We start from the raw sequence: 27,268 nt of genomic DNA, 5'->3' as shown, positions 1-27,268 counted from the left end.
AGATACAATCGAACGCTCTTATTTCAATTAGGGCCGATTTTATAAATTAAATATATTTTTACCTAATTTTATAATATTTGAAAATTAGGGTGAATTAGTAAATTACCAAAAATTCTGGTCAAAGTGTGTAATTATGAAAAATTAATTGATTTATACTTAGTTAAATGGGTTAAGGTGCAAAAATACCCCTAACGTTTTGGACCAGGAGCAATTTTACCCTTAACGTCTAAAATGGTGCAATTTTATCCCTAACGTTGGAAACTAAGAGCAATTTTACCCCTAACGTTGATAAATTGGATCAATTTCAGACATTATTATAAAACACATATATTTTTGTTCCTTATTCTGCACCAATTGCATAACAATTCGTTCTAAAAAAGGATTTCATGTTTTTTATAATTTAATAACACAATCTGAGATTAATATTTATAAATTCGGTGAATTTTTTGAATTTTTTTTGTCTAATTCGTACAAAAATACAGTATATTTTTTTATTTTTTTTCACATCCCAACGTATGTTTGTAATTTGTTACTGATAAAATGACACGCATATGAAGTGTAGATGACAAGATTCATGACCGAGAAGATAGTTTGATGAATTATTTGTCAAATTGACCCAATTTATTAACGTTAGGGGTAAAATTGCTCTTGGTTTCCAACGTTAGGGGTAAAATTGCACCATTTTAGACGTTAAGGGTAAAATTGCTATTGACCTAAAACGTTAGGGGTATTTTTGCACCTTAACCCTAGTTAAATTAATTAGTAATTAATTAATTAATTAATTATAACAAATTGGTTTATTGGAGTAAGTTTTGTAAAATTGGAACGTAGGAGTTGAAGGCTTGGAGCAGTTTTGGTCAATGGAGCACTCTTACAAACGTGGGAAGATGAGTTACAAACAGTTGTGGCCACACAACCAACGTATAAATAGAAAGCTTAGCATCAAAAAAAATAGCAACACACACAAAATCAGACTCAATTCTGAAATTTACAATGCTCATTTAGCAAGTTTTTTCATTGATGGTATTTATTTTCCAAGAATTCTCCTTTGTTATTTTCATATCTAGTAAGTTTGCTTTTGGAACAATTCTTTGCAATTCAATTTCAATTTTTCAAGTTCTTCTAATTCGACTTTGTTTAATTTTAAAAAAAAAAAAAGTTGTTTGATATAATCTTGTTCCGTATAATTAAGTGCGAACTTAAGGTTTTACATCCCTTCGGCTTTAACAAAATCGGTTGGTTCAAGAAGTTAACATCCGATAATGTAGATGTTGTGTCTGGTAATATAAGACAAGTTGCTGGCCTACTTGAGCAAATTGAGGGAGCACTTCATACTTCTTCAAGGTGTAATGATGATGTATTCATCTCAACTGTTGTTCAAATACCAACAAACTACAAATGAAAATTATCCAACAGTTACAACGGCTTTGGTTAACTTAACTAATACGGTTGCTGAACTCGTGACCAGCAATGTTTTCGAGGGTAAGAACGATCAGGCTGACTCAAGCGTTGTCGAATTCTAAAAAAAAGGAAAGGAACATGCGGCCTTAGTGGAAGAAATTAGAGGTCATCCTGGAGAAAAATCCCAAATTGCACCATTGAGGGAGGAGAACACTCTCAAACCTTCCAACACTCAAGTCGCATTCCAAATCGTCACATGCCTTACCCACATGTTGTTCCGATTGTTCATTTGTAAGCGTTGTCGGGAAAGTCATAGGTGTTCTCTAAGCTATCATCCTTGGAAGGAGAAAAAGAATTCAGGTGAGAAAAGAAACACCAGGAGGACCTTTAAAAAAAATAAAAGAGTGCCCGAAACAGAGTGGCTTAACATTCGAAGAGACCTAAAACAAGTTCTTTAATTGAGCATTTTGAAAATTATAAAGACTATAAAATGTAATTTAGGTTTTTATGCATATGCAATTTATTTTTCTAATGAACTTTCTTTGATGCAAAAATCTTAACTAAACTTTCATAATCAAGAATTGTAACAAATCTTTTCAATTAGCCCTTTTAATATTTTTTTAAACATGATTAATGTTGTTCTAGATGCAGTATAGTCATTTGAAAATGAATTAAGTTACCATCCAAAAAAAAGAAAATGAATTAAGTGTTTTAATGTAATTGAATGTATCAATTAAAGTGTTATTTTCTATATATATATATATATATATATATATATATATATATATATATATATATATAATCACCCTTAAAATTCATAATTCTGAAAATAAATCTAATACCATTGTCAATAGAACTACTATTGTATATCAAAGAATTTTCAATAAAAAAAGAAAGAAAACAGTTATTATAAAGTGACTTAATTTTATTTATGCTAAATAGAAAACGAAAAACATTATGCAAGGGGGTTTATGGTTAAACGGATACTTAAGAGAAGAGTAGGAGTTGTCCACAAGCAGAAGAAGCAGACAAGAAGAGTAGAAAAGATAGGTAGCACATAAGCACTCGAGCAATGATGTGGTTGGCAAACAAGGCCATGCAAATGCGGGCAACCACCCAATGTGATATTCCAGGCTATCTTTGGGCGACTCGTCTCGTCTCTATCTTTCACTCTCTCTCTCTCGCCCCACCCTTGCAAACAAAAATTCTAAACTAGACTTTATGAATGTTCATGTTGCTTCCTATCCTATCTGTCTAATAAAATACTGTTTCTGGTCTTCCAATAATTTCATCAATGCTCCACACCCCATTCATCAATAATAGTACTATTTTGCAATAAGACCCCTTTTCATTTTAGAATTGGCTACGTTTATTGTAGTTTTGTGCATGATCTGGATCTGCCCAGGCTTGGCCTGGGCTTAATCAGGCCCTAGAACACCCCCTAAATCCATAGGCTGTCAGATTATTATTGACCTAAAGTTGAAATTTAGTATATATATTCACAAGTTAGATGAGACACGAAAGTAAGCTATACATATGTATGCAGTCCAAGTCCATTAGCATTTCAACAAAAACAGCCGAAAGACTAGTTAAGTTTTCGGTTGGATCCCAAAACAGAAAATAGATCATTACTTTGATCTATCTCTCACCATTAACAAATATAGTTACAACCCCATTTAACTTCGCCACCATAAATTACATTGCGTTGGACACTAACATATTTCTGTTTTAGCAACCAACCACATAGGCCAACTATCCAAAATAACCTACAAAATTTGGGATTTTTCTGTCAGCTCTATCCAGGTTCGACTCACCGAAACCATACTTAGTCCGGTTACTTTCCTCCACCCCATGCAAGAAAGCTTTCCTGTGATCCAAACTCCTACAAAGACATCAACAAGGCATTCAAATTAAAGAAACAAACTAGTAAAGATGAAATGTGCGGATTCCAGAAAGAACAACATACAAGCTGGCTTAGTCTGAAATCTGGAGGTGTATCAGTTTCTATTTGAGCTGGATCAAGCACCAGATTTTGGCACTCCTCTATATCCTTCTTCAAATATTCCGGTCCTAGCTGTGCATAATCAGAAAGGCAAGGCTTGTTGTTGCCACTTTCATTCTCTTTTCTGTCTCTGTCAGGAGATTGGCTCTGAAGAAATTCATCACACAAAAAAAGCCCATCCGCCATCTGCTGTGAATCATACAAAGTCTGCGACTCCGACCATTTTGGATATTCCTCCGCATTGTTATCATCATTATTATTATCTATTTGAGCAGAATCGTTTTGTATCTTGAATTGATCATCATCATATGGATTCTCATCTTCAGGCATAACCTGATGTTCTTCGCATTCCACCACAGGATGCTTACAATTATTAAACAGGTGAAAAAAAAATAAAGATGTCAGTATCTGCATATGACAACTTTATAATTTAAAATGAAATGAAACTAATCTCAGCAACTTCAACTCATTGCAGAAAATATTGTGTGAAAGTAGTTGAAGAGATTAAGCTCCTAAAATTGAATGATTCAATCTGGAGGGGAATTAGAAAAAACAATCTTTCGTCTTTTAGAAAGTAAATAAAAAAGAGAAAAAAAATTACCTCAGTGCAGACATCGGAGCTAATATCAACAACTATACTCTCTTTTTCCACATCAAAATCTGGAATTCTCCTATCGCTACGAGGAGGATCAGGAGTCACAGACATGGGAGTGACTGGATCCACCTTTGCAATTAGAGTATCATTATTTTCAGCGGTGTCATCTTCAATTTTGTCGCCCTTGCTATTCTGTTGCTGCTGATAAAATATTTTGGACACTACATACTCCCCCTCCCTCTCATCCTCACCAGTTCCGAGGTGATACTGATGCATCACCCAATTAGTTTTTTCCGCCTTGCCTCCTTTAGCTGAGCTCGTGTAGAGAACCATAATTTTTTTGCATCCCCTCTGAGTTCCATCCAGTATCACTGGCTTAGTCCTGCCAGTCTTATGCCAGCGGACATCACGCAGATTATCTCCTTGAATCTTTCGACGCTTTCGAGTCCCAGTATTATAAGCCTTAATTGCTCTATGAAAGAAGTGAGATACACTCCCATCTTGCCGAACACCTAAAACAATTTTTAATTGATGGCTAAATCTAATCAGATTGCTTCGAGATCGAAATACAGTCAAGTTAAACTCTTGAGACTAACCTGGTAGATTCTGCGGATGAGTATAACAGATTCCATCATCATTTTCAACAGTAGGGATGAATTCATTAATGAAAGGATGTGGTTCTGTCTCTCCGACCGAGACTTTTGCAATCAAATGCCAAAGAATCTCCTGATCAGTTGGATCAAATTTCACACCACTGGGTAATCCAGGCCAGTTTTGAGTAACCTACAAACAGGAAGGATTCAATTGATTTAGAAATTCACAATGCTATAACAATATAGAGTAAAATTTATGCAAGTGGATAAGTACAAATTTTGATAAGTACATTTCTAATGCACATAAAAATAAAAATTGTCCTGCATAAGATCTACTACATTTGTGTTATCTTGGATCTTAGATAACATTACCCATTATTAAGAATATAGATGTATAATAACGTTTGCTAGGTACCGTTTGAATGTGTCAACAACATATAACACAACGAAGAACAAAATGTATCAATGAATATGAAAATCACACCATTACTTTTGACTGTTTCAAGTTCTGTGCAACCAAAGTATAACTCTTAGAAGTGAGAACAAAGGTAGAGTCTAGTACAACAATTTTCAACTTAAAACAATTTTGGAATTCCCTAGCAAGGCATGACTCCTTAGGCCAATGATTTGCTAAAAGGTAATTATTATTATGTTAGTACATGATAATGAATTACCGAGACTTTTATGATTATCGATTGTCAATATGTCATTCAAATCATAAAGATCATGGAAAAATCATGCTATGCCTTCAGATTATAACACTAGGAGGACATAACCAAAGAACTCTATCTAGGCTCTAGCTAAAGCTGCAAAAAGAATTGGACTGGGTAATTTTCATCGCAAAACAGTTCCTAACTCCTAGATAATATGGTACACTTTTACACACACACACACAATGTGATAATGGTGAAACCATACAAAAAGGAGAGTTAGATAACATACATCATTATTATCAATAACGTGCTGGCAATTTGGACAGGCTTTGGTTGGATTACTCTTCCATGTCACTTTTTGAGGACTAGATGCACTCTTGATTTTTGTAGCAAATCTGTTACCATCAACTAGCCATGATGGTCTGCAAAATTATGCAGTACATATCCATGTTTTGAGATATAAAGCACACCATATAAACATCAATTGATCTAGATATCAAAAATTTAGTTGCAGGCGCAAATAAGATTGAAATGAGAACGAAAAATTGGAGCATTGAACAATATAAGTGAAGCCCATGATGCATTGATTCAGACATTCATATGCTTGTGCACATTTCTAATAGTACCAATCCCAATCAAACATAAGAAAAATGTTGAGCATAAACTGTTACTTCAATCTTCTTTAGTGGTATTTTAATTTCTCAAACGAAATAAAAAGCAGCTATGAGTAGGACAAAGTCATGGCAAGTGGCAACTTTGTGGAAGGATTGCTACTCTTGAACTAATTGATCCGAACTATTTTTGTTCTGTAAATATTATGTGATGTAAGTTGAATATAAAATTCAAAACATTGAAAATTTTATCCTAACTCAGCCAGATCACAATCATCTCTATTTGACCACATTTTGTAAATTACAGCCAGGACAGCCATACAGGTAAAGAAAATTATTAATATCACACAAAGAAGAAAGACAAACAACGAAATCTGATAAGTAAAATACAGAAACAATCCGGCATGCTGTAAAACTTTATATCAGTAAGAAAATAGAAAAGGTCAAGCATTTTAACAAATGCTTATGCACACAACACAAATGAATATTCAACAAAAAATAAAAATCTTTGATTATTCAAGTTTCAAACAGTAATGCTAAAAAATACCATACTTTTCCCAAAACCTACCTCCAATAAGCATTACCCATCGCAATAAGAGCAGGCTCATTTATTTATTTTCAAGTAAATAGAAGAAATTTCATATTCTTTCAAAAAAGTAAATAGAAGAAATTTCATATATCTCAGATTAAAAACCATATATGATCAAATAAACAATGAAATTAAAAGCCATGGAAGAAACCAGAGAAAAAGTGGAACCCAGAAACAAAATAGCTAACTTGGAGTCGGAAATCAGAAAAGAAAAAACAATAGCAAATGGAGAGCATGCCGACTAAACCCTTAAAAAAAAAAAAAAAAAACAGAAGCTTGAGAGAAAGATCGAATGTGATTGAAGAAGAATAAGAAAGAGATGGTTACCCAGACATGGGATGGGAGAAGCAGAACCAAGGAGAAGGAATCCAGAGAGCCGCTTACTTGCGATAGTTAGTGTTTGGGTTCTTGGAGTTGTAAACAAGGATTAATGGGAAGCTGAAAGCAAAAGAGGAGAAATAACTACTACTGTTTTATTTTATAATTTCATTTTTGTTAAATTAAATTTATATAATTATTTTTCAAATTTGAAATCGGTGTTTCGCTGTTCTTCTGTTCTGTGCGTCCGGACCAAAGGAGGGAAAATCGGTCTTTACCAATAAACAAACATATACTGTACCGTATTTATTTATTATCCTTTTTTTTTCTTTCTATATACGCATCAAGCTTTTTTTTTTTTCTTTTCCATAAAAAATAACGTTAATAGTATATGTAACTCGGTACAACCCGAAGACTCTGAGAGTTTACTTGTTATTCTCTATTCAACATAATCAACGGTTCTCAATTGTCCCACCGTTCTCAATTGTCCCACCGTGCATGACATTAAATCATAGTTCCAATCAATAATAATAATAAAAAAATACCAATTTAGATCTTGATAACGGAACGAGACACATCATTGATATTACTCCGTTAAGTTCTATCAATTGTATATGAATGGAGAAATTGGAACTTAACGGAGTGATAGGAATGACGTGTCCAATCCGTTATCGAAACCTAAATTGATACCTTTTTTAAATTTTAATCTTATATTTGTGATATTTTGTATGTGAAACTTAAATTGATATTACTTTCCCAATAACCATACACCTATTTTGGTATCTTATCCCATAAAAAAATGGGTTTGATATTGCATATAAGCATTAAATGTATAAAATATTTTCACCAATTTTTAATGTTCTAATTATTTTTAGCATTATTTAATATACGTTGAAACACCAAATATACATTGAAAATTGGTGAGAATATATTAATTCTCCATTGGTAAAGGCAACAATTAAATAATATATATATTGAAACACTAAATATATATTAAAAATTGGTGAGAATATATTAATTCTCTCTTAATGTTTATACACAACTCTTAGGACTGCATATATCAAAACTCATACAAAAAAAATCAATATTTAAAAAAGTAAAAAAAAAAAATACATAATTAAACTCCTAAACTTTACATCTTTTAAGGATCAGTTTTCTAATCAAATTTTTTTTACATTGAACTCTTGATTATTTATTTCATTATGGATCCAGTCTTTATTTACTTTTTCCATCGAGTTTAGGTGGTATGTGTATGTGTCATTAGAGCGATTCGGCATATTGATAAAGATAAATAAAAATACGAGTTTTTTACTAGGAGAGATAGAAAATAAAAAGTAAAAAGAAATTATATAAATTAATTTCTATTAGGTTCTTCCAAACTTAATCTTCTCATCTCTCATTTCGCGATTCCAGTATTAAAATTGCTAACTTGATCTTATCCACTAACACCAAAACCCATTTCAAACAGGTTATTCCAAATTCGATTTCCAGTTTGGAAAAACCTATTAGAAATCAATATATGTAAGTTCTTTTTATTTTTTACTCTCTCTTACAGTCAAGAAACTTATTTTTTAAATTGTCTACATGTGAGTGAAAATATCCACGTCAGTTGGTCGAATCCTTTTAACGACGTATGTCATCCAAACTCGACGCAAAAGTTAAAAAAAGATTGGATCCATAACCAAATGAATGATCAATGGCTTAATATGGAAAAATAATTTATTAGGGGCTTGATCCTTAAAACCGTTAAAGTTCGGAACTTAATTATACTTTTTGCCTTTTCAAAACTAGATCGAAAGTCGAATCTGATTGATAATTATATCAAAATTTAATGGATTCAGCTGTTTGACTCAGATTCGTTAAACCGGCGACATTATAAATAATATATATATATATATATATATATATATATATATATATATAAAATAAAATTCCCTTCAACTAAACAAAAAATATATGTAAGCATAATACAATAGTAAACTATATATTTTTAATTTAATTTAAATTATAAAATTTATTAGATTTCTAAATTTTTTTATGTATATATTTAAAATTTAGTGGAAAGTACCAAAAAAATAAAAATAAACTATATTGTTACACTCGTTGTCAATCATAAACTATGTGGTATAAAAATTTACGAACAGATACTATATGTTATCTTCCATTAACAAACACAGTTCATACTGAGTAACAGTGTTAAAAAAAGTCAAAAATCAAAGGACAAAAAATTATCTGTGTTTATATTTATTTAGTTTATAAATTAACTTCATTATTATATAATTATCACAAACAACCCCAAAACTAAAGTTATTTCCTTTAAAAAATGTTTTTTCTATTGATAATTTCGAAAAAAAAAGATTGGATTAAATTATTTTTTTCCCACTATAATACTTCTAAAATATTAAGATAGTTAACTCACACCGGTATATTAAATACCGGTGTCATTTTGGTAACAACCCGGTGTTTGAAACTAGAGGTGGCAATTTCTGACACGAAAACACGAAAACAGAGCCAACCCGACTGACACGACACGATTGACACGAAAGTCATTTTTCTAATATTTATAACATATAAAACCATATGGAACATAAATATGAGATAACACGATTTTGACACGAAACACGACAATTGCCAGGTCTATTTGAAACACCAGGTTCATTGCGACTACAGCTGCAGCATTAAATGCTACAAGCTGCCACAATATTAAGATTTATAATTTATATTTATTTGCATATTCACTGCATATTGGAAATATTAAACATAAAAAAAAACATAAATACTTATTTTCTTTTATGTAATAACATAACCATCTGTTGTAAAAAAAATCTTTGATATAAATAATTATTAATAATTAACAGGAGAAAGTATAAAAATACATGTGATTTATTCGATTTATAGAAATATAATTTGTGATTTAAAAGTTTTTAAATATAAGTCTGTATTTTGTAAAATTTACCGTTAAGAGATATGTAAGTCAATTTTTCAATCAAATAATACTTGTGATTTAGTTAACTATATCTTCTATTCTTAATAATTTGCAAAACATTCTTTTTAATTCCTCCAAATCGCTCTCTTTTGGAGTAAATAGTCATGGAAATAATATCTGGCGGACTAACTGAGTTTGTAAACTTTTAAACCACATAGAATGTCTTTGCAAACCGACCAAATCATAAGATTCATTTTTATATTTTTCCTTAACTAATAACTTTTTTCCCAAAAAAATTGGATAAATAATTTATTATCCCTACATTTTTATCTGACACTCTATTTAGTAATAATAGAATATTTAATTTTTATCTTTTATTTTTATCCAACAATCACTCCATTTGAATTATTAAACAGTTTAGTTACTATTAAATGCCTAAACTGTTAGATAGAACGAAAGTTCAAAACTAAATATCGTATTACTAAGGTAAAACAAGTAGAAACTAATAAATTATTTACTCAAAAAATATATAGATTTTTTTTTATATAATATATGGGCCCGTTTGGTTTACTTGTTGTTTGATATTGTTGTTTGCTGTTACGGTTTATTATTTTTCCAACAAGCATGGAGTCACTACTTTTATAGAAAAAAATTACTTTTCAATTATAAAAGATAAATGAGAGATCTTTAATTAAACGCTTGAAATTCTCCATTTTAAAATAAAAACACAACACGAGAAAACTGTAGGGTAACGAAACAATCCTTTATGGCAAAAAGCATGATTAGGTCCCTGATCTTTCATTGTTTGGTTCATTAAGTTCTTGATCTTTTATTTACATACATTAAGCCACTGATCTTTTATTTTGGGTCTCATTAAGCCCTTGATGACTAAAAAACGTAATTTTGATATAAAATTTGGTTAACAGACTGTTATTCATTGCACCTACATTCAAAATTTATATTTTTTTCACTGTTTGAAAACAGTTTTGGATGTACGATGTGACTATAAGAAAACTGTAAAAACTTTAATTCAAACTGTAAAAAGTATAAATAATTTCAAATACATATGAAGTTAATAATATCTTTTTAACCGAATTACATATTCACAACTTACTAATTTGATCATCAAGGACTTAATGGATCCAAAAATAAAAGATCATCGACTTAATATATCTAAATAAAAAATCAAGGGCATAATAAACTAAAAAAATGAAAGATCAGGGTCTAATCATACTTTTTGCCTATATTTATCTCATAAACATTTTCATGTTAAATGATAGATATTAAAATCATTAAGGTAATGTTAACTTTTTCTTTTAAGGTTTCAATGTCTACTTAATATATATAAAAAAGTGGTGAAAAAAATGGAGGAAGAAAGTATTTTTTTTAAATAATTTATTTCAAACTTTATGTGCTGCTGCAGTGCTGCAGCAACTATATTTTTCTTTTTTTTTTTAAGGAAACCGGTGTTTTAAACACCAGTTTCCTTACAAAACTAATATCGGTAAATTAATTACCGGTGTCAGTTAACTACAACAAATTAAAAATAGCATTATAGTTGAAAATATTTTTAACCCAACATGTTTTTCAAAATTATCTTTAAAAAAAGCATTTTCTAAAGGAATTATCCCAAAACTAAAACAAAAAGTCAAACTCACCATCTTCTTCTTCTTTCACATCTCTCTTATTTTCTTTCTCTCCCTAAAACATACCTCATAGAGTTGAACTCTTAATGATCTATTATTAGTATGTGAAGCATATATATACAGATTACAATTGAAGTCACAATTGAAGTCTAATCCTATAATTTAAGCTAGAGTCAAGCAACTAATCTTATCTTGTGACTATTTTGAATATACAGAGAAATCTAATAACATATACATATCTAATACACCCCCATATTCGAAATGAGAGGAGGGCGAACGTAAAGACTAGACCAAAAATCCTCGAAGAGGGGTGGTAGAAGACCTTTGGTGAAAATATCAGTTAGTTGATAACGAGATGGAACGTGCAAATTTTTATTTTGAAGGGTGCTCAAAACACGAGCCCCTGGGTGTCCCAATCAATTGTGCCATATATCAAGAGATAATGCAGTAAAAGCAGAATTAGAGGATAATGAGGTAGATGAACTAGACTTGACCGGATAAAGATCACCCGTACTATTACATCTCATGATAGGTCTCCCCATCTGTAAATCCTTCATAGAGAAACCAAAAGGACCAGATTCCATAGACACGTGGTTATCAACAGTAAATTTACACACAGAAATAAGGTTTTTAATCAATTTAGGAGCATGCAAAACATTGTTTAGTTTTAAAGGCTGGTGTATAGTGGGTAAAGACGCATTACCGTAAACATGATAGGAACACATTGACCATTACCGACAATAATATTTCTATTTTGGCTCATATTAAAATAAGAAGTGAGTGTACCTCCATTAGCAGTCATATGAGATGTCGTGCCGGTGTCCATATTGTTGGTCCCTTGTGATTAGTTCCAAGGGGGGATTAGGAACTAATGTAACTTTTTCGCTTTAATTGCGCTGACTTAATTTAATTCTTTGAGTTTCGCAACTCAGCTTTGGTCATCATGGCCGAGTGAGGCGTAAGACAACTGTAGTCAAATACTGACTAGAACTGTTTTACTTGTGAGTTGGAAAATGACACTTTTGTAGTCAGCTTCCAAATCAGCACCCTGATTTACTCAGTGTCAACTTAAGCAATTTATATACTGAGTAAATATGACAAGCAACACATACAGATATATATATTGAAAGAGAGTTAGAATTCACTCAGCGCGACTTATCCTGGTTCGGCCTCTCCGCCTACGTCCAGTCCCCAGAATCCCTTTGGGCTTTTTAAATCCAATACTGAACTCTTTAAAGGTAGAGCACAAACTGTTTACAAGGCAGTTGAATATGCAAGAGTACCGTCCTCTATTCGTCTACTCAACTCCACTAAGCGTTACAACCCAGCACTTAGATTTTCTCTACCACTGAGTACCAAACTGAGTACTCAGCACACTCTCTCAATACAATGATTGATACAAGATTGTTCTCTTTTAGACAAAGAACACTTTAGATGATTACAAAGGAAATCACTCTAGCATTTACACAGGAATAGAAATTTGGTGTAAGATCTCTTTCTTGTATTGATGTGCTTTTGTATGTATGCTTTTATTCTCTTTTTGTTTTCACCATCGGCAAAGGATCTAAGAATGAACTTGTCCTTTTATAGTTGAAGTCTGAGGCCTAATGATTTGAATCCTGGATTTGTCCGTTGAATCCAAACGGCTCCTTTTTGAGACAAGGTTCTGGTCAGCTTCAGAGTTGCAGGCCAATCCTGTCGTCTGAATTCCGTAGGCGTCAGGTTTGTCTTCTTCTCGCAGGTTTCATCTTTTTGTGCCAGTTTATCTTTTAGCCAAAGAACAGTTGACCCATGCATCTTGAAATTGGCTTTTGCGTAATTCCAAGGTTTCTATTATTGGTGCAGACAGTTGTCGGATCTTGTCTTTTAGTGAACGGATCATTCGCGTTGTCCTGAAGATCACTCAGCTTGTCTTTGATAGCCATTGTCTGCGATTGTTTGCTAATACAAATACTGAGTTCTCTTTTACTCAGCTTCCATGGTCAGCTTCGTTCTGCAGGACACAGTTCTGAAGAAGACTTTTCTACTTTTGATACTGAGTTGCGTTCTACTCAGCTTCGCTGACTTGCTTGATCTTTAAGCTTCTGTTCTGAAGATGACTTATCTTCTGTCACGCTGAGTTACAATCCACTCAGCTTGTGCTGTTTTCTTATGTTGTCTTCGTCCTGGCTTACTTTTTATTTCTATTTCCATTTATATTTATACTTAACATTGAACAAACATATTAGTACAATTAAATCAAATCACTTAAATTTAATTATCCCTTAATCATGGATTAACTTAAATAATTTTGTCAAATCAAAATCATGTGGAAAGGTGTTTCAACAAACTCTCCCATTTTGATGTTGGCAAAATATTTAATTGATGGAACTCAGCATTGAGATTCCCCATGATTGAAATTCTTTTTATGCTTCTAAAATTACTCCCCCGTAAGGGTTGCATCTATTGACTTAACTTAACTCTAAACCTTCTAAGATTCAATTGAGTAAAATTAAGGCATGCTTATATTGACTTAGTTCATTTCTAGACCTTCCAAGATCTAATTCAGATGAGCTTAGGTCAGCTTTTCAGAAGAGGTCAATGTGTGGAATATGTTTTGACTCAGTTTTGATATATGGTTAGTTTGATATCAGAGTTATGGGAAACCTTTTTCAAAGCAAATGTATCAAGTCTAATGTGTACTGAGTATATTCCTTTTTCTTTTGTTTGTTTGTTCAATTAAGACAGATCAGCATAAAGCACAATACGTAAGTAAGCATCACATAAGATTAATCAATTTTGAATAAGAGATGCATAATTTTATAGATAGTCAGCAAGAGAAAATACGCCAGATAAGGGATACACACAAAAAAAATACAAGTCAAGAATAAAAAAATAGCAAACTAGCCAAACTATTTTTTCCTATTGACTTAGGCAGTATTGACTTTGCCTTTTCCCTTTTGTTGCTGCTGACTACCAGATGCTTCTCTTGTGTGCTGAGTTCTATCAGCTTGTTCTTTCTCCCCTATTTTGCCAGCATCGGGTGGAGGAGGAATGAAGGTGTCATTAAGAGCAACACGAGATAATCGTACGGAATACGCCTTAAGCCTTTTCGTGCTTTCCCTTAGACCATCAAAAACTGGAACACCATCGTCCAAGGTAGAACTGAGAATTTTGATAGAGGCACTGAGCATACTCAATATATATTCTTGGGATTTTCCTACCCATGTGATAGTGTTAGTCAGCATGGCCTAAGCTTGATGGTACATCTTAAGCAAAGCCGAATCATAGAACTGACGTTGAGCATTCGTGCGGCGCACATGTTTGTAGGTGGCTCGGGAGTATTGCAACAGTTCGTTCATCTTGAGTTGGTCAGTTTCCATTTCTTCCTTACTCAAGTTAAGTAGGCGGACTGCCTCACTTATTTGCTCAATGGAACACTGAGACGAAGAGGAGATTAACTCACGAGCTTTGGTCTGCTCAACGTTTAGCTAGTTAAAAAGTTGATGAACCTCAGCTGAAGTTGCATACATGGAGTTTACAGCTGACAAATTGTTGAGTTGACCCTGGAGAGAGTTCATATGGTTTACCATTGTCAGCTGGAGTTCAGCCATCTTTACTATAGATTCCTCCTTGGGCTGTTGAGATTAGAGAGATGTCATGACACTCAGAAGATCCTTAAGCCCTTTGATTTCAGTTAGCAGCTGAGTGACAGAGGAAAGTTGAGTTGGCTCAACATGAACAGACCCAGCGGCTTCGGCGTTGGAGTGATGAATATCCTGAAGTAGGGCTTGAGCTGAGTCGATGATTCGGCGTCCAGACTCAGTAGCATGCAAGTAGGTGTAGGGTTCATCACCGTGTGGACCATATGCCGGAATATGAGTAGCACCTTGTGTTTGGTGTTGTCCTAAAGCAGATGTGCCAGCGAGGTCAGCGGCTGGACTTTTATTCAGGTTAGGAGCTGACTGGTCTTTGTTCTGTGTTAACGGATTTGGAAAAGGTTGTTCGGCAGAGTTATTCACTGGCCCAGTGTCAGCTGGAATTGGAGTTGGAGATTGAGGTACTTCAAAACTGACTCGAGCAGACTTTGCCTGCACTGACTTAGAGGTTTGACCAGCAAGAACTTCAAGTACTTACTTGGTAAGGATTGGATTTTCTGGAGTCTTGGGATCGACTTGTTCCTCAGCTTGAGAAACAGAGGCTTGATTTTTCTGGAGTTCCCTTGGAGAAGGCTCAGTGGGATTGGAGAAGAATTGGAATTGCATGTCAGAGAGATCAGTGATAGGATCCCGTAGAGGAGAGTCATCCAGAAGGTCAATAACTGGAGATTTATGAGCCTTTTTCTTAAGTCTCCTTAATTTCTTAGCCTTTGGAGGAGAGGGGTCAGCTTGAATAAAATCAAAAGATTCAGAAGGTGAATTTACCCCTAGGTCAGCATGATCCTTTGCTGTTGGCTCAGCTTGTTCTTCAACTTGCTCAGTGTTGACTGTCTCATGTTGCTCAACATCTTCTGTCTCCTCAGCATCAAACTGACCTCCGAGATTACCCAACTCTTCTTTATCTTGGTCAGTGGGGGTTTTCTCAAGATCAATGCCTTGACTTCTCATAAAATGTGAGTCTTCAGAGATGACGACGTCAAGTGGGGGTGCATCAATAGGACTCAACCCAGAGGAGATCTTCTTCTTCTTTCTCAGAGGCTGCTCAGGAGTGTCCTCTTTCTCTTCTTCCTCAGGCTCAACTTGCCTTTTGAGGTTTTCTGCTGACTTGGGTCCATCCTGACTTGGCTCAGCATCAGTTTTCTATCCTCTTGACACAATTTTCAGCTTCTTCAGAACTGTGTTAATGTTCCTAGCTTCCTGGTCAGCTTTCCTCTTTTTATCCTGCCGAGTGCGGTTAGCAGGTTTCTTTCCTTTTAACGCATCCTGACCTTCTTCAACTGCGGCCCCTTTTCCTTTCTTGGGCACTATTGGTTGGTCAAAGGCCAGACCGAACAATACTGCAGCTGTAATCGCCGTACCCCAGACGTTGATTGCCTCCACTAAGCTTACTTGGTGGTCTTTGAGGATCCTGGTGATTAGAGAGCCTAACCTAAGGGTACCAGTACTACGTTGAAGCCACCGATGAGAAAGATTGGCATGTTGATCAGCTGGTAGGTCAGCATATGCCAAATGAAGCACTGCTCGAAGTTAGACGCTGATGATATGGAATTGACCTTTGGGAAGAGGAAGTTGGTCAAGATGCAGTGGGCCATCTTCTGATTCTGACCCATGGAAGTGCTTGCGATTTCCCCTACATGACCGGCGGGCTTGCAAAACTCAGTGGGGTATTCGATTTTAGTGTAGTCGTTGGTGGTTCTGAGTTTGGCTCCACTATTGGTCAGTTTGATTGTGCAACGGATCTTTTACTCAGCGTTAAGAATTTTAAATGTTTAAAATTTTGAGTAGTCAGTTTTACATAGGAGAATTATTCGTGTGCTTAGTAACTTAGCTTAAGATAATCACTCAGTGTGTAAGTCTACTCGGTATGAAGTGATTTTATATTATGTTCGACTCAGCATGCAATAGTTACTAATTTGGCACAAATCACTCAGCATGGTAATCACTCAACATTCAATTTGAACATAGACTTTTATTGAAGAGGATTAGACATACCGATTGCTTCCCTTAGTATGTTAAATTGCTCACGAGCCAGAGGCTTAGTGAAGATGTCTGCAAGTTGTTCATCTGTTGGAACGTAGGTCAACTTGATCTCACCCTTGAGTACATGATCTCTGATGAAGTGATGCCTTATGCTGACATGCTTCATCCTGCTGTGTTGGATTGGATTTTTGGATAGGTCAATGGCACTCTTGTTGTCACATTTAACCTCTATTATTTCCGTTTTGACTCCATAATCCTCTAGCTGTTGCTTAATCCATAGGACTTGGGCCACACAGCTTCCAGCAGCAATGTACTCAGCTTCAGTTGTTGACAGGGCCACTGACGATTGCTTCTTGCTGAACCAAGATACTAGACAGCTTCCTAGGAAGTGACATCCTCCTGAAGTGCTCTTACGTTCTAGCTTATCTCGTCCATAGTCAGCGTCAGTGTATCCGATGAGTGTGAAGTCATTTGTATTTGGATATCATAAACCTGCATTAACTGAGCTCTACAAATATCTGAAAATTCTTTTTACAGCTATAAGATGAGATTCTCTGGGGTCAGCTTGATATCTTGCACAATAACACACTGAGTACTGAATGTTAGGTCTACTAGCAGTAAGATAGAGTAAAGAGCCTATCATACCTCGATATAACTTGCTATCCACTGACTTACCTTTTTCGTCAGCACAAAGGACAGTGCCAGTACCCATAGGGGTTGATATGGGCTTGTATTCTTCCATATCGAATTTTTTCAACATTTCTTTGGCGTATTTGGACTGACTGATGAAGATTCCGTTCTTTCCTTGCTTGATTTGTAAACTAAGGAAGAAGTTGAGTTCACCCATCATGGACATTTTGAACTCAGTTTGCATCTGTTTACTAAATTCTTTGCACATAGATTCATCAGTAGCACTAAAGATTATGTCATTGTTGAGCAATTTCCGCAAGTGCACGGTTTCGCTTGTAGTAATAAAAATATCGATCCCACAGGGATACGTTTTTTAACGAAAAAACTTATTTTTTGAATCTGTTAATTTCGAACTAGTTAGATTTACTATTAAATGTAAATGAAAAGTGAAAATTGGTTTAATTGAATTTAGGAAATTTGTTTAATTGAATTTGTGAACTTTGAGTATTTGAAAATGCTGGAATAAGATTTTATATTTAGAATAAATCGATTGTTAGAAAGGTATTCTGATTTTAAGGATGAATTTTACAAAATAGGAACATTTAGAACTTTTTAGAAAAACGAATGGATTTATTCATTTGCATTAAGCAAAGAAAACAACTTAAACTTTGTATCAATTATGATGATGAAATAAATGACGGAACCTCTAATTAATTGGCTTTGAACGCGACAAAACCCTTTCGGGATAGTTGCCCTTACTCAAATTAAAACTCTTTCGAGATGATAATTTGCCTAAGTGTTCAACAAAGTTTCCTTGTAATGATTTTGAATTCAAGTGCATATTAATGAAAACACCAGCCTCACTTATATTGGATTGGTTACCATAAGTGCTGCATAATGATTTGTCGAATAGAACGGACTTTATTAGATGAAATATAAATTGATACAAGTTTACAGAGAACAAGGAGCATCGAGTTCTTCGAGGGCGTGCAAGTGAAGGGCTTGATCGGTTCCGCTTCCTTGGGTTTCCTAAGAGGTTGTCAGGCTCAGGGGCGAACACTCTACTCAATCTTCTCGCTGTAACTTCGTAATAGGGATTCGGTCGGCCACTACCATGATGCAAACTAAAACTGGAACAATGTCTAAACGCTACTGAATTGTAATTAAACTATAAACAATATGTGTACCTCATCTTGTTTTGTACAGAATCTAATTTCTAACTGTCGAAATGTGTTTACTTAGAACTTCGACATAAGTTCTACGCTCTGATTCTATATCTATATTATAACATTTCACTGCTACTTTTTCTCAACATCAACTCTTTATTTATAGATGTTGAAGGGTTGTGTTTGAAGTGATGTATCCGTTGGTTAAGAGTCGTGTCCGTTGTGAAAGGACGTCTTTATCCACTTGAACGAACGCGTTTCTTGGATTTTCAGCATGTGTTAAATGCTCTTTGTAAATTTTCTGCACTTACCGAGGATGGTAATCCGCAGCCGTGAATGACGTAGCATTGAGTTGAGCTTCGGACGAAGGGGAGAAATAGCTATACCACGCGTGTCGCGGCCGCGGGTTGAGGATCCACTGTCGCGGCTCGGTAAGTTTTCTCACTTCTTAGCTTTCATTCGTGTCTTCGACTTGGCGCTTTCGATTTACGTCGTCTTTGACTCCTTTTGTAGGGTTTTTCTTCTATTTTAGATCCTTTTTCGTTCCTATTTGGATTTTACCAAATATTTAGGTACCTTGCAAGAAAGAAAGATATTCGAGAGTAAAAGTAATCTAAACAGATATAAATAACACGAATTTGTAATAAAAATGATGTAAATGTTAATGATATTTTAGGTATATTTTGGGCTTAACAGTCATCTACGTAAATTTGTGCCAACAGGGTATTCTTACCCTTTTTCTTAATGAACAAGGTTGTGTCAGCTTTGCCTCTCACATAATTCCTAGTCAGCAGGAAGTTGGTCAACCTCTGATACCAAGCTCTTGGAGCTTGTTTCAGCCCATATAGAGCCTTCTTGAGTTTATAAACGTGGTTTGGAATTTTTGGATCTTCAAACCCTGGAGGCTGACTAACATATGCCTCTTCGTTTATAAAGCCATTAAGAAAAGCAGTTTTAACATCCATTTGATATAGTTTAAAGTTCATATAGCTTGCATAAGCACACAATATTCGTATAGCTTCTAACCTAGCAACAGGAGCAAAGGTCTCACCGTAGTCAATGCCTTCTTGCTGACTATAGCCTTGGGCTACAAGTCGGGCTTTGTTTCTGACCATATTGCCTTGCTCATCTAGTTTATTTCTAAAGACCCACTTAGTTCCTATGGTCTTTTGATTCCTAGGTTTTGGTACTAAATCCCATACCTCATTTCTTTTGAATTGATCAAACTCCTCTTGCATAGCATTGATCCAATGTTCGTCGTGCTCGGCTTCTGAGAAGTTCTTTGGCTCCTGCACTGAGACGAATGCAACATTGCCTAGATACTTTCTAAGCTGATCTCTTGTCATCAGCTTGTTGTCAGCGGCATCAAGAATGGACTTCTCTGAATGTCCTCTTAGAATTTTAATTTCTTTGGGTAATGTTGAGTTGTCTGGAATATGTGTTTCTACAATATTTGCAGGAGTAGATTGGTCAGCAAAGGTAATTTCGGTTTCGTTTTTACCTTTGGTCAGCCTTTGTACTGATGACTCAGCGGCTCTTGTTTGGTCAGCGGAAGCTGAGCTTGGTTCATCTTCGATAAGCTGAGTTATCTTTCCTGCAGGGTCAGTTTCATCGAACTCTATATGGACAGACTCTTCTACAACTTGAGTTTGTTTATTATACACCCTATATGCTTTACTGTTAGTTGAGTACCCTAAAAAGATCGCTTCGTCAGCTTTAGCATCAAATTTAGCAAGGATATCTTTTGTATTGAGTATAAAACACTTACACCCAAAAGCACGAAAGTAGCCAATGTTGGGCTTTCGTCCTTTCCAAAGTTCATAAGGGGTTTTCTTGAGTATAGGTCTAACTAAAGCCCTATTCAGTATGTAGCATGCTGTGTGGACAGCTTCACCCCAGAAATACTTTGGAAGCCTATTTTTGCTCAGCATTGTCCTAGCAATTTCAACTATGGTTCTGTTCTTCCTTTCAACAACCCCATTTTGTTGAGGTGTCCTAGGAGCAGAAAAGTTATGGTCAATGCCACTGACTTCACAGAATTCATCAAACTGTTGGTTTTTAAATTCTCCGCCATTGTCACTTCTAATATGAGCTACTTTTAGGTCTTTGTCATTTTCAAGCTTCTTAATCAATGTTGTGAACATCTCAAAAGTTTCATCCTTGCTACTCAACAAGATGATCCAAGTATACCGAGAGAAATCGTCTACAATGACTAAGGAGAAATTCTTACCGCCCAAGCTGAGTGGCTGGACATGTCCGAAAAGGTCCAAATGTAGTAATTCCAATGGTCTTTTGGTTGAGACAATGTTTTTACTTTGAAAAGACTTTTTCGTTTGTTTACCTTGCTGACAAGCATTACATAATTGATCTTTTTCAAATTTCAATTTGGGCAATCCCTCAACTAGTTGCTTTCTAGCTAATTTGGCTAGGAGGTCCATGCTTACATGACCAAGTCTCCTATGCCATAGCCAGGAGTTATCCTCTTTAGACACTAAGCATATATTTTTGGAAAAATGTTTTTCTAAACTCAACATATATACATTGTCAACACGAGGGGCAGTTAAAATCAATTTGTTTGTTTTTCCCTCGAGTATTTAACACTGAGTAGCATCAAATACAACCTGTCTTCCGCTGTCACACAGCTAAGATACGCTCAATAGATTGTATTTGGGACCCTTAACTAAGGAGACTGACTCAATAGTGGGATTACCTCCGATAGTACCTGACCCTACTATCTTTCCCTTTTTATTGTCTCCAAAGCTTACGTTTCCACCTCGTTTAAGCTCAAGTGTGATGAACTGAGTTCCATCACCAGTCATATGCCTCGAGCATGCGCTGTCAATATACCAAAGCTTTGACTTCTCCACGCACCTCAGGCTCACCTGCATTTTGAATCATTCATCTTTAGGTACCCAATTCTTTTTGGGTCCTCATTTGTTAGCATAAACATGTGCAAAGTCATGTTTTAATTTGTGACGGCATACTTTTATAGTGTGGCCTTATTTACCACAGAAGTCACAATGAGTTGCTCTTTTAGGGTGACTTTGTTTTTGGTCAGCACCATGGTGCTGAGCATGCCAACATACGTTAGTGGTATGTCCTTTCTTTCCGCAGAAGTCACATTGGCCAGTCCGCTTGTTATACCAACACACATCTGTTGTGTGTCCTCTTTTCCCACAAAAGTCACACTGAGTGGACTGTCTGCGCTGACCAGTACCTGAGTACTCAGCATGGGATTTGTTTGAACGTTTTATTTGGTTCTGAAGGTTTGTGACATCCTTTCTCAGTTTCTTTGAATCTGATTGGACCTCCGAGACAAACTTATGCATAATTTCCATGTTGCTATGCAAAGTTGAATTGTCTTGGAGAAGATATCGAAGGTCACTAAGTTTGACCTCTTCGATCTCGTCACATCGCCTGCTGAGTGCCTTTATTTTCTTGTTACAGTTTTTAGTCAGTGTATATAAATCACTCAGGGCGTTAATCATTTCATTTCTAAGCAAGTGTAATGATGTTACCTCATTTAAGTATTCCTCCTGTTCAGATTATTCAGAGAGGTCAGCTTGCTCAGATCGAGTGTGGTCAGCAGCGTCATCGGCCATGAAGCATATGTTTGCCGACTCAGTGGCTTCAGCTTCAGACGATGTTGAGTCATCGCTGTCACTCCATGTGGCCACCATTGCCTTTTTGCTTCCTTTATTGTCTTTCTTTAGATTAGGGCAGCTTGACTTAATGTGTCCAGTTTGATGGCACTCAAAGCACGTGACAGGCTTGGAGCTGTCCTTTTTGTATTTGTCACTGGACTCAGCTTTGTACCTATCACCTCTTCTGAATGGCCTCTTGCTATTCTTTTCATTCTTTCTGAACAGCTTCTTCATCTTCCTCGTGAACATGGCCATTTCCTCATCATCTGATGAGTCAGCTTCAGTTGAGTCAGCTTTCATGACAAGTAATTTTTGTTTCTTGTCTTCTGACTTTTCTTTTGCTTCAAAATTTTGCATAGAGATCTCATGAGTCAGCAGAGATCCGATCAGCTCGTCGTATTTATATGTGGTCAGGTCTTGAGCTTCCTCCACGGCAGTTTTCTTAGCTTGCCAGCTCTTGGGTAAGCTTCTCAGGATTTTCTTCACCTGCTCTTCTTCTGTGAAATTCTTGTCGAGCTTCTTTAGCTCATTTATGATGTTGGTGAATCTAGCGTTCATTCCAGAGATGTCCTCATTGTCGTTCATCTCGAACAGCTCGTATAATCTCATATGTTGGTTCACCTTTGATTCCTTGACCTTGCTTGTACCTTCATAAGTTACTTCAAGCTTTTTCCAAATCTCCTGTGCTGACTCGCAACCTGAAATCTTATTGTATTCTGTAGCATCTAACGCACAGTGAAGCATATTGATAGCCGAAGCATTGTTTTGCAATTTTTTAAGGTCATCTTCTGACCACTCAGTTTCACTCTTAACAATTTTCTCATTGTCAACAGTTTTATAAGGCACATATGGGCCTTGAACTATTGCAAGCCATGCACTCATGTTTGTGGCTTGAATAAAGTTCTTCATCCTATTCTTCCAGAACGTATAATTAGATCCAGAGAATAGGGGAGGCCGACTAATTGATAATCCCTCAGGGAGTATCTGTATTGTTTGGTTCCCTAGAAGGAAACGAGTGCTGTTCTCAGCCATTTATCGGGATCAGCTCAAGATAGTTATATCTTTGAGTAGTGAGCTATATGGCTCTGATACCACTTATTGGTCCCTTATGATTAGTTCCAGGGGGGGTTAGGAACTAATATAACTTTTTCGCTTTAATTGCGCTGACTTAATTTAATTCTTTGAGTTTCGCAACTCAGCTTTGGACAGCGTGGCCGAGTGAGGCGTAAGACAGCTGTAGTCAAATACTGACTAGAACTGTTTTACTTGTGAGTTGGAAAATGACACTTTTATAGTCAGCTTCCAAATCAGCACCCTGATTTACTCAGTGTCAACTTAAGCAATTTATATACTGAGTAAATATGACAAGCAACACATACAGATATATATATTGAAAGAGAGTTAGAATTCACTCAGCGCGACTTATCCTGGTTCGGCCTCTCCGCCTACGTCCAGTCCCCAGAATCCCTTTGGGCTTTTTAAATCCAATACTGAACTCTTTAAAGGTAGAGCACAAACTGTTTACAAGGCAGTTGAATATGCAAGAGTACCGTCCTCTATTCGTCTACTCAACTCCACTAAGCGTTACAACCCAGCACTTAGATTTTCTCTACCACTGAGTACCAAACTGAGTACTCAGCACACTCTCTCAATACAATGATTGATACAAGATTGTTCTCTTTTAGACAAAGAACACTTTAGATGATTACAAAGGAAATCACTCTAGCATTTACACAGGAATAGAAATTTGGTGTAAGATCTCTTTCTTGTATTGATGTGCTTTTGTATGTATGCTTTTATTCTCTTTTTGTTTTCACCATCGGCAAAGGATCTAAGAATGAACTTGTCCTTTTATAGTTGAAGTCTGAGGCCTAATGATTTGAATCCTGGATTTGTCCGTTGAATCCAAACGGCTCCTTTTTGAGACAAGGTTCTGGTCAGCTTCAGATTTGCAGGCCAATCCTGTCGTCTGAATTCCGCAGGCGTCAGGTTTGTCTTCTTCTCGCAGGTTTCGTCTTTTTGTGCCAGTTTGTCTTTTAGCCAAAGAACAGTTGACCCATGCATCTTGAAATTGGCTTTTGCATAATTCCAAGGTTTCTATTATTGGTGCAGACAGTTGTCGGATCTTGTCTTTTAGTGAACGGATCATTCGCGCTGTCCTGAAGATCACTCAGCTTGTCTTTGATAGCCGTTGTCTGCGATTGTTTGCTAATAAAAATACTGAGTTCTCTTTTACTCAGCTTCCATGGTCAGCTTCGTTCTGCAGGACACAGTTCTGAAGAAGACTTTTCTACTTTTGATACTGAGTTGCGTTCTACTCAGCTTCGCTGACTTGCTTGATCTTTAAGCTTCTGTTCTGAAGATGACTTATCTTCTGTCACGCTGAGTTACAATCCACTCAGCTTGTGCTGTTTTCTTATGTTGTCTTCGTCCTGTCTTACTTATTTCCATTTATATTTATACTTAACATTGAACAAACATATTAGTATAATTAAATCAAAGCACTTAAATTTAATTGTCCCTTAATCATGGATTAACTTAAATAATTTTGTCAAATCAAAATCATGTGGAAAGGTGTTTCAACACATATGTCATTGTTCTGGTGGTGATGCAATAGACATAGTGTGCATGGCCTTTATTATATTAGTGGGAACATAGGATGGAGGAGACACAACGACATGAGCTTAATATGTGTTGGGACAGGGTCCTAGAATTCCGGATTGAGATGACTGGTGTTAGACGAGGTGCCGCGGCCTAATCTCCCAGGCGGACCGGGGGGTGGACACCTCATGGCGACGTAAGCGGTGATTGGCGCCGAAAGCAACCAATCGTGGAATCAAGCTGCTCGGCAGGACCGGAGCTCGGAGATATGGAAGAGTCGCCACCCACGAATGGGAAAATGAACACCGATCCCTTGCGGGAGACCGGTGTGGGTTCGGGAAACTTAGGTACGAGCCGAGAAGGCTAGCTCCTTTCCGGAGAAAGGCTACTAGGCACCCCGACATCGCCCGGTTATGAACCACCGGCCTCCTACTCAGCATGTTAGGCGATAACGGACTAATCGTATATTTCTTTAAGTTTAAAATTCATTTGAAACCTTTTCTTTCTCGTTTTGAAAACCGTTTTGAGCATACATTATTGAAAAGCCACTTTAGTAAAGAATCACCCATTTACATCAGTTCAATATACATATAAAAGAGAGGGGAAGAAGGAAGAATTGATTTATTTACAACGTGATTTACATTTCGTGTTGCGTGTTAATTCTATACTAACTCATTTCTCCAAAACGAGTTCATTTACATGGTTCGCACCTTAATCGTCGTTGGAACGATTTAGGTACGTTTCAAAACCCTGTTTGATGAAGTCCGCCTGAATCGCCGTTGGAACGACTCAAGTGTTTGAAAACATTAAGGTAAAAACCTTTAATAAGAAAACGTGGTTAAGCATACAAGTCGATTTATTTTGTATAAATCATTTAAGAAAACGATTCAAAAACTCTATTATTTATAATGAAAACGATTTTAATTACAAGGTTCGCTTAATCCGTCGTTGAAACGGACTAAGGTTTTAAAACGTGATGTTTTGGAAACAAGTTAAAGATGTCAAGAAAACGTTATTTACACTTTTAGAACCTCTAGAAAAGCCTTTAGTTTAAATCATCAAATTGAAAACTCTTTTTGGTGATTCATTTCCCCCTTTTGACTCAATGGACTCTTTACTTGTCATAATTACAACAATAAACATATTAAATCAAAATTCACTCCAAATAAAGCCCATTTGAAATATGGACCCCTAAATGTCCAAAGAATAAAGAAAATAATATAGACATATATATACATTTTAGCCAAAAAACCCATGAAATATTTATAGAGAAAATAAGGATAAGTGAAAAGATACTATGTAATAAACATATAAGAAATGATAATAAAAATACTAAATATAATACATTTTTATTTTAAACATGTGAAAATAATAGATAAAGCTCCTAAATAAGAAAATAACATTTATCCCCAAAATAGTTTCACCTAATAATAACTAATATAACCCGAATAGCCCAAAAACTATATATATATATATATACATAATGTAGTTTAAATATCAAAATAATACCCATTATCCACAAAATATCTACTAATTAATTACTTTCAAAACACCCAAATAAATAACATTCTAAAATAAAATCCATTATCATTTAAATGAAGGAAAAAGAAAATATATATATACATATACTTATATTAGATTAAATAAAAAATGATATATAAATATCCTAAATAACTATATGTACCAACTATCCAAAAATAGTTTGAAAATATTTATTACATAACTACATATATATATACAAAGGATCAGAAGCTTAAAAGTTGAGAAAGAGGGACTAAAACAGCATTTTTTACATTCTGGCAGATTTACCGACGGAAATTCCGTCGGTAAACAGCAATTAGTGACAGAAACAGTAAATTACAGCAGCACTCCATTTATTTCCAGATTTATTCAAAAGCTTTAAATTAAGTCTAATTCAATCGTTTTGGATTTCCGAACTACCAAAAATGGATCATAGTCAATAACGGAAGTTCCTAAAATGACGTTTTTATTTTAAAACGTTATTTGGAAATTTATTTTTTCTAAAAAAAAGGCTTATAATTACAACGTCTTTTAATATCCGAACTACCTTTTTCTCGGATCACGGTTCGTATTGGGATATCAAAACGAGGTTTTTTTTATTTTAAAATAAAACCAAATTTTATTCAACCCGAAATGGAAATTAAATAAATACACCAAAAAAAAGTGATAAAATAAATGAACAACTAAATAAATAAAAACTATAAAAATAAATAAAGGAAAGAAATAAATTAAATAAAAATAAAAACGAGTCTAG

The 27,268-nt window shown here is 35.2% G+C and overlaps 1 protein-coding gene across 2 annotated transcripts; it reads right to left on the bottom strand.

Moving 5' to 3' along the window:
* Window positions 1–2,915: 2,915 nt before the first annotated feature.
* LOC136234705 (SUPPRESSOR OF GAMMA RESPONSE 1) lies at window positions 2,916–7,009 on the bottom strand. 2 transcript variants are annotated; one of them, XM_066024189.1, is made up of 6 exons: window positions 6,772–7,009; window positions 5,534–5,666; window positions 4,595–4,781; window positions 4,005–4,510; window positions 3,368–3,736; window positions 2,916–3,283 (listed from the first exon to the last, which is right to left on the bottom strand). In XM_066024189.1, exons 1-6 carry the CDS (start codon window positions 6,777–6,779, stop codon window positions 3,236–3,238), a joined length of 1,251 nt encoding a protein of 416 aa, XP_065880261.1. In that variant the 5' UTR covers window positions 6,780–7,009; the 3' UTR covers window positions 2,916–3,235. The 2 variants fall into 2 exon arrangements, with proteins under 2 accessions (XP_065880261.1, XP_065880254.1); XM_066024182.1 differs by having other exon boundaries at window positions 3,368–3,766; window positions 6,772–7,007.
* Window positions 7,010–27,268: the final 20,259 nt, after the last annotated feature.

The sequence above is a fragment of the Euphorbia lathyris genome, chromosome 1 (genome assembly GCF_963576675.1).
Source record: "Euphorbia lathyris chromosome 1, ddEupLath1.1, whole genome shotgun sequence".
NCBI lineage: Eukaryota > Viridiplantae > Streptophyta > Magnoliopsida > Malpighiales > Euphorbiaceae > Euphorbia > Euphorbia lathyris.
This window is presented reverse-complemented; position numbering and strand designations above follow the sequence as displayed.

Coding starts and splice junctions, on each gene's coding strand:
- LOC136234705 (XM_066024182.1), bottom strand. Junction 4,511..4,594: donor TCATCCGCAGAATCTACCAG/GTTAGTCTCAAG, acceptor AAATTGTTTTAG/GTGTTCGGCAAGATGGGAGT. Junction 3,767..4,004: donor GCTCCGATGTCTGCACTGAG/GTAATTTTTTTT, acceptor AATAATTGTAAG/CATCCTGTGGTGGAATGCGA.